Source organism: Pteropus medius, unplaced genomic scaffold (assembly GCF_902729225.1).
Source record: "Pteropus medius unplaced genomic scaffold, Ma_sr-lr_union100, whole genome shotgun sequence".
NCBI classification, from domain to species: domain Eukaryota; kingdom Metazoa; phylum Chordata; class Mammalia; order Chiroptera; family Pteropodidae; genus Pteropus; species Pteropus medius.
This window is the reverse complement of record NW_024350924.1, coordinates 7,737,801-7,752,699: the sequence shown is the minus strand read 5'-3', so window position 1 is coordinate 7,752,699 and position 14,899 is coordinate 7,737,801. Positions and strand designations below refer to the sequence as shown.

Below are 14,899 nucleotides of genomic sequence, written 5' to 3'. Positions count from 1 at the left end.
TCGGGTGGAATTTATATTATCCATACACCGGGGAGACAGCCCAAACATTTAATGACTGGTGAGGCATGAGCAGAGATCAGTCCGAAAGACTGCCCCTTTACTGGAGCTGGCCCCAGAGGGCCCCTGCTGTGCCACGTGGTCCCTTTAGTTGCTGGCTGGTGGGGACTTCTGGGAAGAAGGGGGAGGAGTATGGATAGTAGCTACTCTTAGTGTGGAAGTGTTTCCATGTTTTAACAGCAAAGATGGCCATGCCGTGCATACTAACTTAATGTGACTCTGGATGTCACTTATATATGGTTTATTTATACAGTACAAACACAGGAAGAAGGTATTTTATGCCTTCATTCTATCACTTATCCAAAGTGGAAGAAATTTTTTTATTTTTTTAAAGCAGGGATTAATTTCAAGCGGCGATTTACCTGGTAAAGTGACGGCTATCCGCAGCGGGTGAGAGATGGCAGAAGCCCTCATGGGGCCATCTGTGTGTAGGGAATTTCTGTCATAAACTTCCACTTTACACCGATACACTCCCGCCTCCTCCTCAGTGGCATCGTGGATTAGGAGTTGAGAACGAAATGAAGACTGCGAAACCTTCGATTTCCTTTGGAACTGGGACGGAAAGTGGCCCCATTCGATTGTGCCATTATGGGTGATTCGAATAAGCTGGTGAAAGGCTTGGGACCCAGCCGGCTGGAACTGCCATGTCACGGTGAGTGGTACCTTGAGGTCAGCGTAGTCAGCCCCCACTATGCAGGACAGGTCTAAGGTGTTGGTTAATTTCACTTGCGGTTGACGGCTCATCAGACTAACTTGTAAACTTGATTCTGTGGGCAGAAATGTGAAACACGATTTCTTATATGTTTATCACACCAAAGTACGGTCCTGCCAACTTTTACCTAGTCTCCACCTCTGCACGTGGAACCATGCAGTCACACGTTGGGAGTCTCAAGTATTGGGGGCTGGGGATAGCAGTTGATTCACAGTACAGTCCGTCCTGAATTCTGACCTTGATTTTCCAAAGCTGACCTTCCTCTCAGAGTGTTCTCGGCAGCGACAACAAACAGGCAGTGTTTCTCCAGTCTGCTGCTTGGACAGCTGCTGCCGAGTTGGGGGAGCGCTCCACAGCCCAGCGCTGGCCTCCTTCCCTTACCCCGACTCAGCTTCCACACACTCTTGCACATGCTAGAGAGGCTCTGTAAGCCCAGGGCTGCAGCTGTCAAAAGCCCGAGTGTATGAGGCTCAGTCTCACTCAGCATCTCTTCTATAAGTCTACTCCAATTCATAGGATTTTGTTTTCAGCCTTGAAAGACAACTTACATGTTACGCCCTAAAGATGAGTGAACTTTAGAGATTCGTTAACAGACATGGTAGCCAGAGACTATGCTCTGTGTTCTGGGGTACATATACCATAACTAGGGGATTCGGGATGACACGCCATCTAATTCCACTGCATTCCACAGCAAAAGAACAGTGCTGGTGATGTGCGAGTTAAGAAAAGGATTTCACTGACACTTACGCAGAGATTTCACAGTGACCGCTATCTTCTGAGTCCAGCTCAGATCTCCGGCCTGGTTCCGGGTCCTCTCAGACACTCTGCACTCGTATGTCCCGCTGTCTGTCACACTGGTGGAGGGGATCTCCAGCTGGAAAGTGCCCCAGTCCGTCTTCTCCAGCCTTGCATTGCCGTGATTGTTGAGTTCCCGGTAGGAGTCACTCAGTTGCACGGTGCCATCCTGCTTCATGCCGGCCACAAACTCTGGCTGCGTCTGGTCCTGTGGAACGTGCCACCAGTTCACAGACAGGAGGCTTTCAGCTCCGTCTGCCTTGCAGAGAAGGGTTAGTGCTTCCCCTTCCCACACTACTTGCTGTTTGTTCCTGGTAGACATGACCACGCTTCTTGCTGTGGATTATAGATTTAGAAGGAAAAAGCATTTCAAGTAAATGAAAAATTTTCTAAAACACAGTGAGAGCTCGTTAATTAGAAATTGACTAATTTGTGACAAATTAGTCTGTTTACTCCTGCACCCCCCCTGGGGGGGGGTGGGGGTGGGGAAGACTTGCTAAACACTTAAACAGTAGAAACAAGACAGCAGAAAGAACATCGGGAGAACCTATTTACACTTAAGCAATTTACAGTTTGCCCTTATTTTTAGTGATTTGTTAAATCAGCCCTTCCTTAAGAACACCCAGTCGGGAAAACATCTGGCAATATTTTGTTAGATGAGTTAGGGTGAGCGTATGATTCTCAAAGTAATGCAGCGTGTTTACTAAACTTTTAGTTTTTTGGAATTCAGATTTTCACAGTTCAGAATGACCTTCCTCTCCCCACTTATCTTTCCCTAATTAGTAAGTGTTTCGAACAGGTAAGGAGTATTGTTAACTAGATTTCGGTTCACAATATTACCATTAAAAGCAATTACTTGGGGGAAAATATGCCGTGTATGCATATTTCTTTTTTTCAAATTGTATGTATGTATGCATGCATGTATGATGTATGTATGTATGTTTGGTGTGTGTGTGTATGTATGTATGTATGTTGCCTGAGCGAAGATCCTTCTTTCATCCGAACTACAGTGTAAAACAATAAATGTAAATCTGGTTCCCAGATGGGAAATTCAAGATGCGTAGAAATGCAGACATTCATTCAACAAACACTTCCTGTGCAAGGCTTTGTCCTGAGTGCTTTGGGAGCAATGCAAAGATATTTCAGGTGCTTATACACCTGAAGCAGCCCAGCTTCATGCTTAAGGCCAAGGTCCCTGGAGCCAGAATTATCTTAGGCAACATAGTTGACCTCTCTGAGCCTCAATTTTCTTTCCTGTAAATACAGAGGTAATAAGAGCACCCACCTTATCTCACTGTTGAGAGGACTAAATGAATGGCAGGCACATGTAAAGGGCTTGGCCTGGCTGGCAAGAATAAGTACCCAGTAAAGGTCAGCTATTAGCATTAGTATGTAATAATAGGCATTTCCTGAAAGCAGAGGTAGTTCAAAGCCAAAAGAGAAAAACAAAATAGAACTGGCATTAGCAATCTAAATAGGATCTAAATGAATGTGCAAATTGTTCTTCCCTGCTGAGTGAGGAAGGAGTTCAGTCTTCTACTGTTTTATGTATCTATGTATATAAGTTGCAAAGGCTGAATGAAGGTTAATGTGCACAAATAATATATATGCAAATCCGCTTCCAAATTTTGGGTATTAGAGGCATGATTATACTTAAATTTTTTTGAGTTAAAAATAGATTCATAACTAAAGCTTAGAAATTAGAGAGATAAATATTACTCAGAATCTTACTACTCTAATATAACCATTATGATCAGTTTTAACTAACATCAATTTTTTTTTTTTTTTTTAAAGGAAGAGCTTTTCTTAGTTCATTGTGGTCATTACTGCCTCTTGGTAAGAAGTAAAAAGCTTACTAAGTGTGGGTAAGTTACACATTCACAGTGAGTGTACCCCCTTTTGTTTAAAATATTCATAGAATGATAAAACTCTGCTCATATTTCAAGTAATGATTTGACTTTCAAAACTGAATGCACAAGAGAATCCTTAATAAATTTGCTAATAACCTTTTCCATTCCTACATATTAGACCCAGTTTGGACTTCAGCCTACATGAAGGACTATTTTTAGCTTTGGAAGACCCCCCAACCCTTATGATCTATGCATCATGAAACGAACACATCGTTAGGTCCCTTTGGTACAAATTCCCACATACTGGGTTTAAGAAAGGTCATAGATACGTTTTCCCGGGGAGATTTGAGATGCACAAAGCAGAGATTTAGCTCTGTGTAAATACGTAAACCGCCTACATAGCTCTTCCTGATTCCTAGAACGTTAGGCCAAATATTTAGTGTGAAAAGTAACACCAGTGCACTTCCTGGCTTGCCACTCTAGGCCAAAGCTTCCGTGTCGTCATTCCTAGCAAACGGGGAGATGAAGAAGAGACGGAAGGAAAATTTATTTCTCTTTGGAGATGCTTCCAATCGGAAAGTAACACAAGGATATCTTTATTTTTAATTTGTGTTTTTTTTCCTTTTGTTTTGTTTTTCCTTTTGCGTAAATTAATCTTTCTAGACTGAATTTAATACTCAGCCCAGAAAATCCTAATACAGTCAGTCTTCCATATCCATGATTCCACATCTACTGATTCACTGACCTACTGAAAATACTCCAAAAGAGAGAAGTTGCATGGTTGCTGAGATGTACCGTGTGGTTAGGCCTAAGATGGTTGCATCTGTGCTGAACATGCACAGCCTTCTTTTTCTTGTCATTACTCCCTAAACGATACAGTATAACAATAAAATGATACAATTTATATAGCATTTCCATTGTATTAGGTATTATAAGCAATCTAGAGATGATTTAAAGTATATAGGATATGCATAGGTTATATGCAAACACTACGCCATTTTATATAAGGAACTTGAATCCGCAGATTGTGGCATCCACACTGGGTCCTGAAACCTATACCCCGCAGAGACCTAGAGATGACTGTATTAGTTGTGGATTTGTCTGTTTTCTCGCCCCACATAAAGCACTGATTATTCCAACATGTTTTGGGTCATTCGACCTTCATAAACTCCATGAGAGCCCAGTGGCTTCTCCAGTTTCACACCTACAGATATTCAGACCCATTTGGACAGGCGTCTCACCACGTCACAGCGAAATGTAGAGAAAAGAGTCTGCCCAATATCATTTCCTTCTTCATTCCTTGCTCTGAGTCACACCTGGATGCAGCATTAAAACCTAGGATCATCGCCTGTATCAAGTTAAGATACTAGAGGATAGACACGAGGCGTCTGAAGACTGTCAGAACAGTGTGGGTGTGTAATGTGGGTGTTCATTCCCCAGGAAGGAGGCAAAGTGAAGCACTTTCCTCTTAACCTACTCAAATCACACACACACAACAAAAAAAGACAGAGAGAGGGCTTCGTTACTAAAGGTGTTCTCTGCTTGGAGAAAAAAATCCAATGTATAAAAATTAAGACTAACAGCAAATAGAATCAAAGAAGGGATTTAAGGGCAATCTAATCGTATGTCATTATTTTACATTTGAGGAAGCCGAGATTTAGAGAAGTAAAGTGGTATTTCCATGGTCTTGACTCATTTAATGGCTCAAGAATGGGACTCAGGTCTTCAGCTAGTTTGGGTGCTTTCCTTTACTTCCCCTCAAAGTGATGTGATTGGAATCTTCAGGAGACCTCGGCTGCATCCCTGATGGTACCCTGTCCTAATAAAGGAGAGGATCTGAAAGCAGGCGGATTGTGTCTGGTCCCGGCTTCACATACCTGCTGGCTTCCTCAGGTGCACATGGCTGTCTGATGACTGCTTTCTCTGAAGCACCTGCCAGGAGCCCATCTGAGTTCTTGTCACCTCTGCCACAGCACATCTGTAGGCGCCTTCATCCTCTGGGCCTGCAGCAAAGATCTTGAGAGAGAAAGCCTTGGGGTTTAACTTTGAAACCTGGACTTGTCCTTCTCTTGCTCTCTCTTTGTAGTCTTCTTTCAGGCCCAGAACTCCACCAGCATCAATATCGGCCATTTCAATCCCATTGAAGAACCAAGTGCCCTGAAGCTGAGGGTCCCGGCCACTGCCCACTACCAGGCAAACCAGTTCTAAGGGTTTTCCTGCAGTAAACGTGCTCTCAGTCGTAATGTTGACTTGAAAATCTCTCCCTAGGAAACAAAAGCAAGGCAGGTATTTAGACAGGCCACTGCATCTGCCCTTTCAGTAACAGAGAGAGATGATATTCCCTGTAAGGAGAGTACATACAGGCATTGAATTTCAGTGGGTTTCAGTTCCGAGGAGTAGGTAAACCAAAAAAAGTCTAGAATCAAAAATGCCCTTGACTATTTCTTAAATCACACAGGAAGAAGAGCATACATGTTTTCTGAATGTAATCCCATTAAGCAGGATGTATACATAGATATATAAAGTATATAGCAAAGTATCTTTTTTAGTGAAAAATATAAAATATTTTATACTATGCTGAGTTACTAGAAATTGTGATTTCTTACTCTGTTTTTTGGCTGAGACCATCCACCGGGATTTTCTTGCGTTAAAAGCACATGTGATATATAATAAGTCTACAGCTAACATCATTCTTCACAGTGAAAAGCTGAATGCTTTTTCTGTAAGACAAGAATGCTCACTCTCACCACCTCTAGTCAACAGAGTACTGAAGGTTGTGGCCAGAGCAATTAGTCAAAAAAGAAATAAAAGGCATCTAAGTCAGAAAAAAAGAAGTAAAATCATCTCTGTTTGCAGATAACATGATCTGATATGTAGAACTGCCAACGAACTTCACCAAAACAACTGTTAAAACTAATAAAGGATTTCTGTAAAGCTGCAGGATACAAAATGAACATACAAAAAAATCAGTTGCATTTCTATACACTATCGAGCTATCAGAAAAAAAAAAGATTTAAGAAAAATTGGTATTTACAATAGCACCAAAAAGAAGAAAATATTTAGGAATAAATTTAACCAAGGTGGCGAATGATCTCTATACTGAAAATTATAAAACATTAATTTAAGAAATAGAATTAATAGTGTTAAATTGTGCATACCACCCAAAGCAATCTACAGATTCAATGCAATCCCTATTAAAATTCTAATGGCATTTTTTTTTAACCAAAATAGAGAAAACAACCTTAAAATTCATATGGAATCACAAATAGCCAAAGCAATTTTGAGCAAGAACAAAGCTAGAGGTATCACACTTACTGATTTCAAAATATATTACAAAGTTACAGTAATAAAAATCAGTACGAGTCCAGAAATAAATTCATACATCTATGTCAACGGATCTTTGTTAAGAGTGCCAAAGACACACAATGGGGAAAAAATAGTCTCTTCAATAATTGGTATTGAGAAAACTGCATAGTCACATTCAGAAGAATGAAGTTGGATCCTTATTCCACACCATATAGAAAAAATCAACTCAAAATGTAGTAAAGATTTAAACATAAGACTTGAAACTGTAAAACTACTAGAAGAAAAGAGAAAAGTTCCTTGACATTAGTTCGGACAATGGTTTTTTTTGACCCCTTAAAATCATAGACAACAAAAGCAAAAATAGACAAGTGAGAATGTACCAAACTAAAAAACTTCTGCACAGCAAAACAACCAACAGAGTGAAGAGACAATCTACAAACTGGAAGAAAATATTTGCAAACTGTATATCTGATAAGGGATTAATATCCAAAATATTTAAGGAACTCATACAACTTAATAGCAAAAAAACCAATTACCTGATTCAAAAAAAAAAAAAAAGGGCAATGGACCTGAATTGACATTCTTCAAAAGAAGACATATAGATGGCCGACAAGTATATGAAAAGATGCTCAATGTCACTAATCATCAGGGAAATGCAAATTAAAACCCCGAGGTATCACCCTACATTTATTAGAATTGCTATTAGTAAACAAAGACAAATGTGGGTGAGAATGTGGAGAAAAGGGAACTCTTGCACACTATTAGTGCGAATGCAAATTGGCACAGCTATTATGGAAAACAGCATGGAAGTTCTTCGAAAATTAAAAATAGAACTACCATATAATCTAGCAATCTCACTTCTGGGTACATAGCCAAAGGAAATGAACTCAGTACCTTGAAGAGATATCTGCACTCCCATGTCCATTATCCATAATAGGCAGGATATGGAAACAACCTAAGTGTCTGTCAATAGATGAAGAAACTGTAAAATATATATATTATAGTTTCTGTAATATATATATTTTATATATTTATATAAATATAAAATATAAAATATATATTTTACAGTTTCTGTAATATATATATATATATATATATATATATATATATATATATATTCACAATGGAATATCCAGTCATAAGACAAAAGGAAATCCTGCCATTTTCAACAAAATGGATCAACCTGGAGGACATTGTGCTAAGTGAAAGAAACCAGACACAAAAGACAAATACTGCGGGGTCTCACCTATATGTGGAATCTAAAAGTGCTGAACTCATAGAAGCAGGGAGTAGAATGGTGGTTGCCAGGGGCTGGAGGGAGTGGGGAAATGGGGAGATGTTGGTCAAAGGGAACAAACGTAGTTATGCAGATCTAACGTACAGCATGGTGACTACAGTTGATAACGCTGTGTTGTACACTTGAAATTTGCTAAGAGATTAGATCTTAAGCATTCTTACCACACACTCACACACACACACACACACACACACACACACACACACACACGATAACTGTGTAAGGTGATGGATATGTGAATTAGCTTGACTGTGGTAATTATTTCACAATACATATGTATATCAAAACATGCTGTAAAAAAATCATGTTGTACACCTGAAACATGTACAGTTTTTATCCATCAAAATAAATAAATAAAAATACAGATCGTTTTACGTTTAAAAAATTGAGAGCAAAAACAGAAGGAGAAAAGCGCCTGTGATGTGTCCCCATTGAACTCACTGAGTATAACTTGAACACTTAATGCCATCAGGACAAGTTTTAATGGAATAGAATAAAATCTCTCCAAAAAAAAAAAAAAAAAAAAGAGAGAAAGAGAGAGAACTTCAGGTATCCATCTTGGATCGTTGCTGTTAGCGTGGACATATACGGTATTAGCGACCTCCTCTTACTCCTATGCAGAGAGGCCAGGAATTATAGCTGAGGCTTTCTGTTCACTTTGATGGAAATGCCAGTGGATCAAGGAGAGTGACACCATTCCAGGTGGAAGGAAATGTCGCCACTAAGACGAGACTTTACATTGGAAGCTACAGTGACTCTGAGACCCAGGTGTCTGTGGTGACACACCTGACTTCAAATGTCAGCTCCACCTCTCAGCAGATGGGTGACCTTAGGCAGAGCGTTTCGCATGTCTGAGGCTCAGGCTCCCTGCAGAGCCTGGCGAGAACAGTAACGAAGCTATTCCCACGCACGGCTGTCTAACCGTTCAGCAGATCTTATCCCGTACAAAGCTTCCCGCGGACAGGGCCAAAACTAATGTCTTTCTTTAATTTATGCTTCCCAGATGACAAAAACAAAATTTACTCAAGCTTTCTAAATGACGTCTTTTGGGGGGATCCAACGAAAGATTAGGAAACAACAAAAAGTTATCCCATAAATACGCACAACGAGCATATTAATGAATTTCTTGAGAAGATAATTACCTGCTGGCTGGATCCACAGATTCGTTTGATCTGTCTGCTTTTTTGTGATGAAAGTCCAGGTTCCATCTGGATCTTGAATCCATTCAGTTGCCTCACAGAACAGCTGGCCTTGATCTGAGGGCTGCAGGCTCCCTACGGTCAGCCTGAAGGTAGAGGCCCCAAGCTTGTCGAGCCTCACATCACCAGCTGCAAACCTCTCTGTATACGAAGGCCCAGGGATCAACATAAAATCTTTGGAGAGGGAAATAATCTTGATGCCTTGACTTCTTTCTCCATCCCGCATCAGGTACCAGGTGACAGACAGGTGGGTATGTTGAGCTGTGGCTTTGGCAGCCTCACAGGTAAGTTCTAATGGCTCACCTTCCTCCTTATGGAGAGTCTGGGAATTCATGGTGGCAGAGAGGGTATCTGGAATAACTGGAAGCAAAGGAATGGAGATAATTGACTGGCTCAGTACCTGTCAGACTAGTCTCCTTAGATGAAGATGGCGCCTGGACCCACCATCTGTAAAGCACATACTTTGAGTTGCTTTTCCACTAGCCATATGCTTTCCCCACTGCCAATGGGAACACTAGCATCTATGTACGTACAGTCTATGGAATTTAGCAAAGCTGATGGCTCACTGATGTACTGACCCTGACTTTCCATTTTTAGTGTAGACTTTAACCAATATAGCTACTCAGACACAGAGTATTTAAAGGGGAAATGTGCTGGGAGCCAGAAGACCTAGTTTCCGATCCTAAATCTGTCCCTATTTGACTACATGAACTGGAGCAAGTCGCTTCACTTCCTTGGGCCTTAACCTGCTCCTGTATAAAACAGAGTTCTGAAATAACCCGTTATAATCTATCATTCAGAGCCAAAATGCAACCCTGACGTAAGTTTTGATAACCATCCGACTCCCTTACCACTCTCTCCTTACTCAAAGGAAATCACACAGCCTCGGCTTATGTGAAAGCAACACTTAATCGATGAATATTTATTTAGCAGCTACTCAGAGCTAGCCACTGTGCGAGGGGCTGAGATAAACATTCTCTTCTCCTGGAACTCAGAGTGAAGAAGGAGCCAATTACCACATAAGCTGGTATGAATAGAGCATCGAGAGGAAACTAAGGTGGGAATACTGCCAGAAACTGTCAGGACAGGGCTCACAGGAGAGGTAAACTGGGTCCTGAAGTGAACATCTGCTTGGCTGAAAAAGGGGTGCTGAGATGTCCCGGGCAAAGGGACAAAATGGGAATGGCAAGAACGATGACTGTCCCCCTTTCGGTAAATACGCTGGAGAACAGTAGTTTGAAAATAAATGAATGACTTCTAACACCAGATCTCTTATCAAGTTAATGTTCTGCCTCCACGAGGAGACCTAACATGGGGAGATTGCCCAAAGCTTTGTCTGATGCTCTTATCATGCTAAGATTAGCTATGGGCGAGGCTTTGAGAAGACCACACGTGATCTCAGTCTCCGGGGCAAAGTTGATTGGAAAAATGAATTGAGAGTTTTGGAGAATATGAGATACCTATTTGTGACAAATCTCCAAAATATCCAGAGGGGTACCTGGGCTCTTTCATCAAAGCAAACAGCACAATATAAAGCCGTGTCACAATACAGGGCATTGTCATAATGGAGGCTCTGGCTTCTCTGGCTGGCTAGCAGAGACGGGCAATCAGCTCACCAATCAGGGTAGTCTTTGCACTGTAAATCCCGTAGTATCTTCCATCAGTATTCGGTGTGTGACACTCATACTCGCCAGAATCCTTCATCTGGAGCTTTGAGATGTGCAAAAAGACTGCACTGCCCTGGACTCTCTCCACGTAGATTTCTCTGCTTCGTACCCGCGGCGCATACATCACGTAAGAGAACGTGGCATCTTTAGTGCTGATGATCTGGACTTCTTGGGTCGGGCCTGTCAGCAGGTAAACAGACCACTGGAAATGCTGCTCGGAAGGTCCCTTGTGGCCAGTTACATTGCAGCCAATGCTGACAGGGTAACCTTCAGCTCTAAACAGTGGTCCTTTCTGAACTGTGACTTCTCTCTGGCCAATGCTGAGCTTAGCTTGCAAGGAGGAGAAAGAAAAGGGGGAATAAAAATAGATTAGTGCTCTATTTCCCAAAGTGCCGCCTTATGTAGCTCCCTGTATTACAATTCGACTAAATGAGATCTCAGGTTATTAGCTATAATCAACTCAAACGTTCAATACCTTCAGGCTGAGGAGCAGTGGAATGGCTTGATGAGTTAATTATTCTTTTATAACTTCAACTTCCATCGTGATCTCTAGTCTCTTGAAAACAAGTTTAGTTTCATCAGAGTATCAGAGTCTCTACCATGAAGCTTATGTGCTTATCTAAGTGAACTGATTTTAAAGTAAATACAATGTATGATAATTCACTTTACATTATTTTATGGAGAAATTCAGCATACACTTCCCAAGCCTCAAATTCCTGGGCACCTGTTCTCGTAGAAGTGGCTGCTTCTACGTAGAAGCAAAGTCAACAGCGCTGCCCATGGTCTCATGCTTTTTCTTGCTGGTTGGTTGAAACCATCTGAAGCACCTGGCCAGGTCTAATGCAAGACTAGTTAAAATTAGCACCAGGAGAGACAGCAGCACTTCATTTCTATACTGCGGAGGTTTCTTTTGTTTTGTAATTTTTTTTTTTTTCATAGAGCCACTACAGCTTTATTGAAAAGCATCACAAAGATGGCTGTCAAGCCCAGTAGGATCTGGAATCAGAATTTATTTTAGTTCTTCTCGTACCCCAAAATTTCAGTTGAGACACTATGGAATGTTTCCTATTGGGACAAATCTCAGGTATTAGATTTAAAGGAAAAAAAAAAACATTATTTTAAATGGTAACATTCCCTCTGCCGTCCACACTTTCAAAACCGAGCATTTTTCAGAAATGAAAACGTATGCGTTGACTTATTATGTTAATATTAAAAGCTAGTTTATTTTGCGTTACGGAAAGAACAGTGAAAAAAATGACAGAGATGCCACAAAGGTGAACTCAATCTTTCACTGGGGACTGAGGGCCAGTGGAAGGGGAACACGGGGCAGAAAGACATCTGCAGAATCCACCAGGGAATGACTACTGGTGTGAAGGGGTTAACAGAATGACGTTCAGAAGAAGGTGTGAAGAAGCAGCACGTCTACGGAATTTTGTGACTCTCCAGGACAAAGAGCAAAAAAAGGCAGGAGTGAAAAAAAAGTGAGAGAAAGGGGAAATGACATTATAGAGACCGTGGTGAGTCCAAGTACAGGAATTCTGGAATGCGGACGATTCTCATGGAAGGGGGCCGACAAAGAAAAACAGGCAGAAATGGTAAGTAGCTACCTGAGGCAGACAATTAAAATGGCATGTGCATGTTCAATGCCAAACTGAAAATCAACCAACCAACTAATCAACCAACCACACACATATCTAGTAATAATTTAAAACATACTAATTCATTCATAAATCCCAATTAATATATTTGAATTATGCCTAAGAATAGAAGTTAGACCATCTAAGAAAAATTGTAATTATTACTTACCAAATAATTATACTATAGAGGAAGTTCAAAACATTTTCAGCAACGCCAGCCAGGCTTATACATAGACCTTTGAGAAAAGCATGTACTGTCTGCCAGGCTACGCGTGAGAGACTCTCCATAGCATGCTGTTCATCATGGCCCCACACTAGAGAGCACCCATATGTCCATCAACAGGAGGGCAGACGAACTCTGGTCCACTCATAAAATGGAATATTATACAGAAATGAAAGTGGATGAAACGTGAGTTGAAATTCTACGGATGGCTGTGTTTAACAGAAGATGCAAATATTTTTTAATCTTTTTGACTATTCACAGAACGATTCTACTCTTTATAGTTGTAAAACAGACAAAACTATACTGTGTTGTTTAGTGATGCAAACACGGGGGTAAGGATTTAAAAAAAGAGAAAAGCTAGGAGTGGTGACCACGCCCATCAGAAAAGTGACTGCACGAGAGAGAGGGTTGTGTTTTGCATGGGACGCATGGCAGGTGGATGGGTGCTGTAGGGTCCTGGCAATGTTCTCCTTGACCTGGGTGGCTTTTACCTCTTACTTATTGGTCAAATTGTGCATTAATTTTTATTAACTTTTCTTAGGTGTTATATTTCATGATACAAATGTGGTTTCTGAGGTACCACCAACCTGTTTATATCAGGGCATATTTCCATGTTATTTTTGGTAGCAAAGCAACACTTCGACATTTTTCCATAACTTTTCAGAGAGATGGGTACCACCTTTGAAACGTTTTACTGTGAAAACTAGCACTTCATTTTTTTTTTTTCAATAAATATTAATTCAACCACTTATGGTATTTCTGATGCGTCAGGAACCAAGATACAAAGATGGGTTTGGGATAATCTCTGACTTCTAGATTTTATAATTCATTCAAAAAGGAATGATAGTTCTCCTAGAGAGATACGATAAAAATGCTCTGAGGAATTTGAATGAAGGGGAGATGCCATTCCTGAGGGGAGAGAAACGGGTCACGTTTATGAGAGAGAGAGTATTAGAAATGAACTTGGAAGAACTGGGAAGATTATGACAATTTAAGTGGGGAGACAGGGCCTCTGTGGTGAGGGGACTTCGTGACAAGACTGTATGAATAGGAATCTAAAGACTTGTTCAGAAAACAGGGAGTAATCAGTTCGATTAAAGGAAGAGTGGCATGAAGATTAATAGGAGAAGGTAAGACTGAATAGGAAATGTGGGTCCGGAGCAGGAAGGACTTGACTATCATGATTCAATGTTTGAACTTGATTGATTAGGCAATGGGGAATCTGCTAAGGATGTTTGAAAAGACTTAGGAAAATTAACCTGACAATTGTGTGTAGAATGATGAAAATTAGAAATAGACATCAGGTAACCATAGTAGCCCAGGAGAGAAGTGATGAAGGCAACAAGAATGGAAAGAAAGGAAGGACAGTTTAAAAGCCCCCTCCGGTGATCAAATCTAGAGTTCTTCAGTGTGTTGGATGCTTGGAGGTAGTGGAGGTGGATGGAGGGATGGGAGGCAGGAAGAAATCAGAGATGACACCCAGGTTTTATGAGGGTGACTGGGAGAATAACGGTACTATTAACAGAAATAAAGATACCAGGAAGAGTCACCGTTATGAGGAAGAAGAGAAAGCATTTAATTTTGGAAATACTAAATTTGAGTATCATGGAATTAACAGGAAGGATACCCAACGAATTAACTGGACACAATATTTAAGTACATATATTTGTGCTTTCAAGTCTTCATCCTAATCTAATTCTTTCAAGAACTCTGATATTTGCAATGTCAAAACTTGTAAATGGTTGAGCCAGACTGGAACTTAGATCTGCAAATGCCAGTCTCTGGCTGTCTTTGTCCATTGTTTCTCATGGCTTCCTGTAAACACTCCAGATTACTAGAAAAATCTCTCTATTTAGGGGATGGGATGAGGAACAAAACCTAGAGAAGGAAGAGTTGGGGAGGCGAGAGGGCAGCCAGGTCACGGTGGCTTGGAAAGCAAAGGAGGTAAGACGTTGCCGGAAGAAAGAGCTCGCCGGCCTGCGAAATGCTGAGAGGCTGAGGATTCTAAAGGCAGAGGCGAGTCCTCTGAGTTTGATGACGAGGATGTCAGTGGAGACCTCTGTGGAAGAGATTTCAATCAAGCCCAAGTAGCAGATTTCAAGGGTCAGAAGCCACTGCAGGACACGTGAACGACTTCAAGAAGTTTCATGCAGAAG

At 40.9% G+C, this 14,899-nt stretch overlaps 1 protein-coding gene across 1 annotated transcript in view; it reads right to left on the bottom strand.

The window, feature by feature from the left end:
- Window positions 1–14,899, bottom strand: part of CD101 (CD101 molecule) — a 38,391-nt gene that overhangs the window by 12,358 nt on the left and 11,134 nt on the right. The window contains exons 7-11 of the mRNA XM_039841307.1: window positions 10,833–11,213; window positions 9,160–9,576; window positions 5,292–5,678; window positions 1,517–1,900; window positions 420–824 (exon numbers count right to left, since the gene is read on the bottom strand). Coding sequence (XP_039697241.1) covers window positions 420–824; window positions 1,517–1,900; window positions 5,292–5,678; window positions 9,160–9,576; window positions 10,833–11,213 — 1,974 coding nt within the window. The remainder of the gene's footprint in view (window positions 1–419; window positions 825–1,516; window positions 1,901–5,291; window positions 5,679–9,159; window positions 9,577–10,832; window positions 11,214–14,899) is intronic.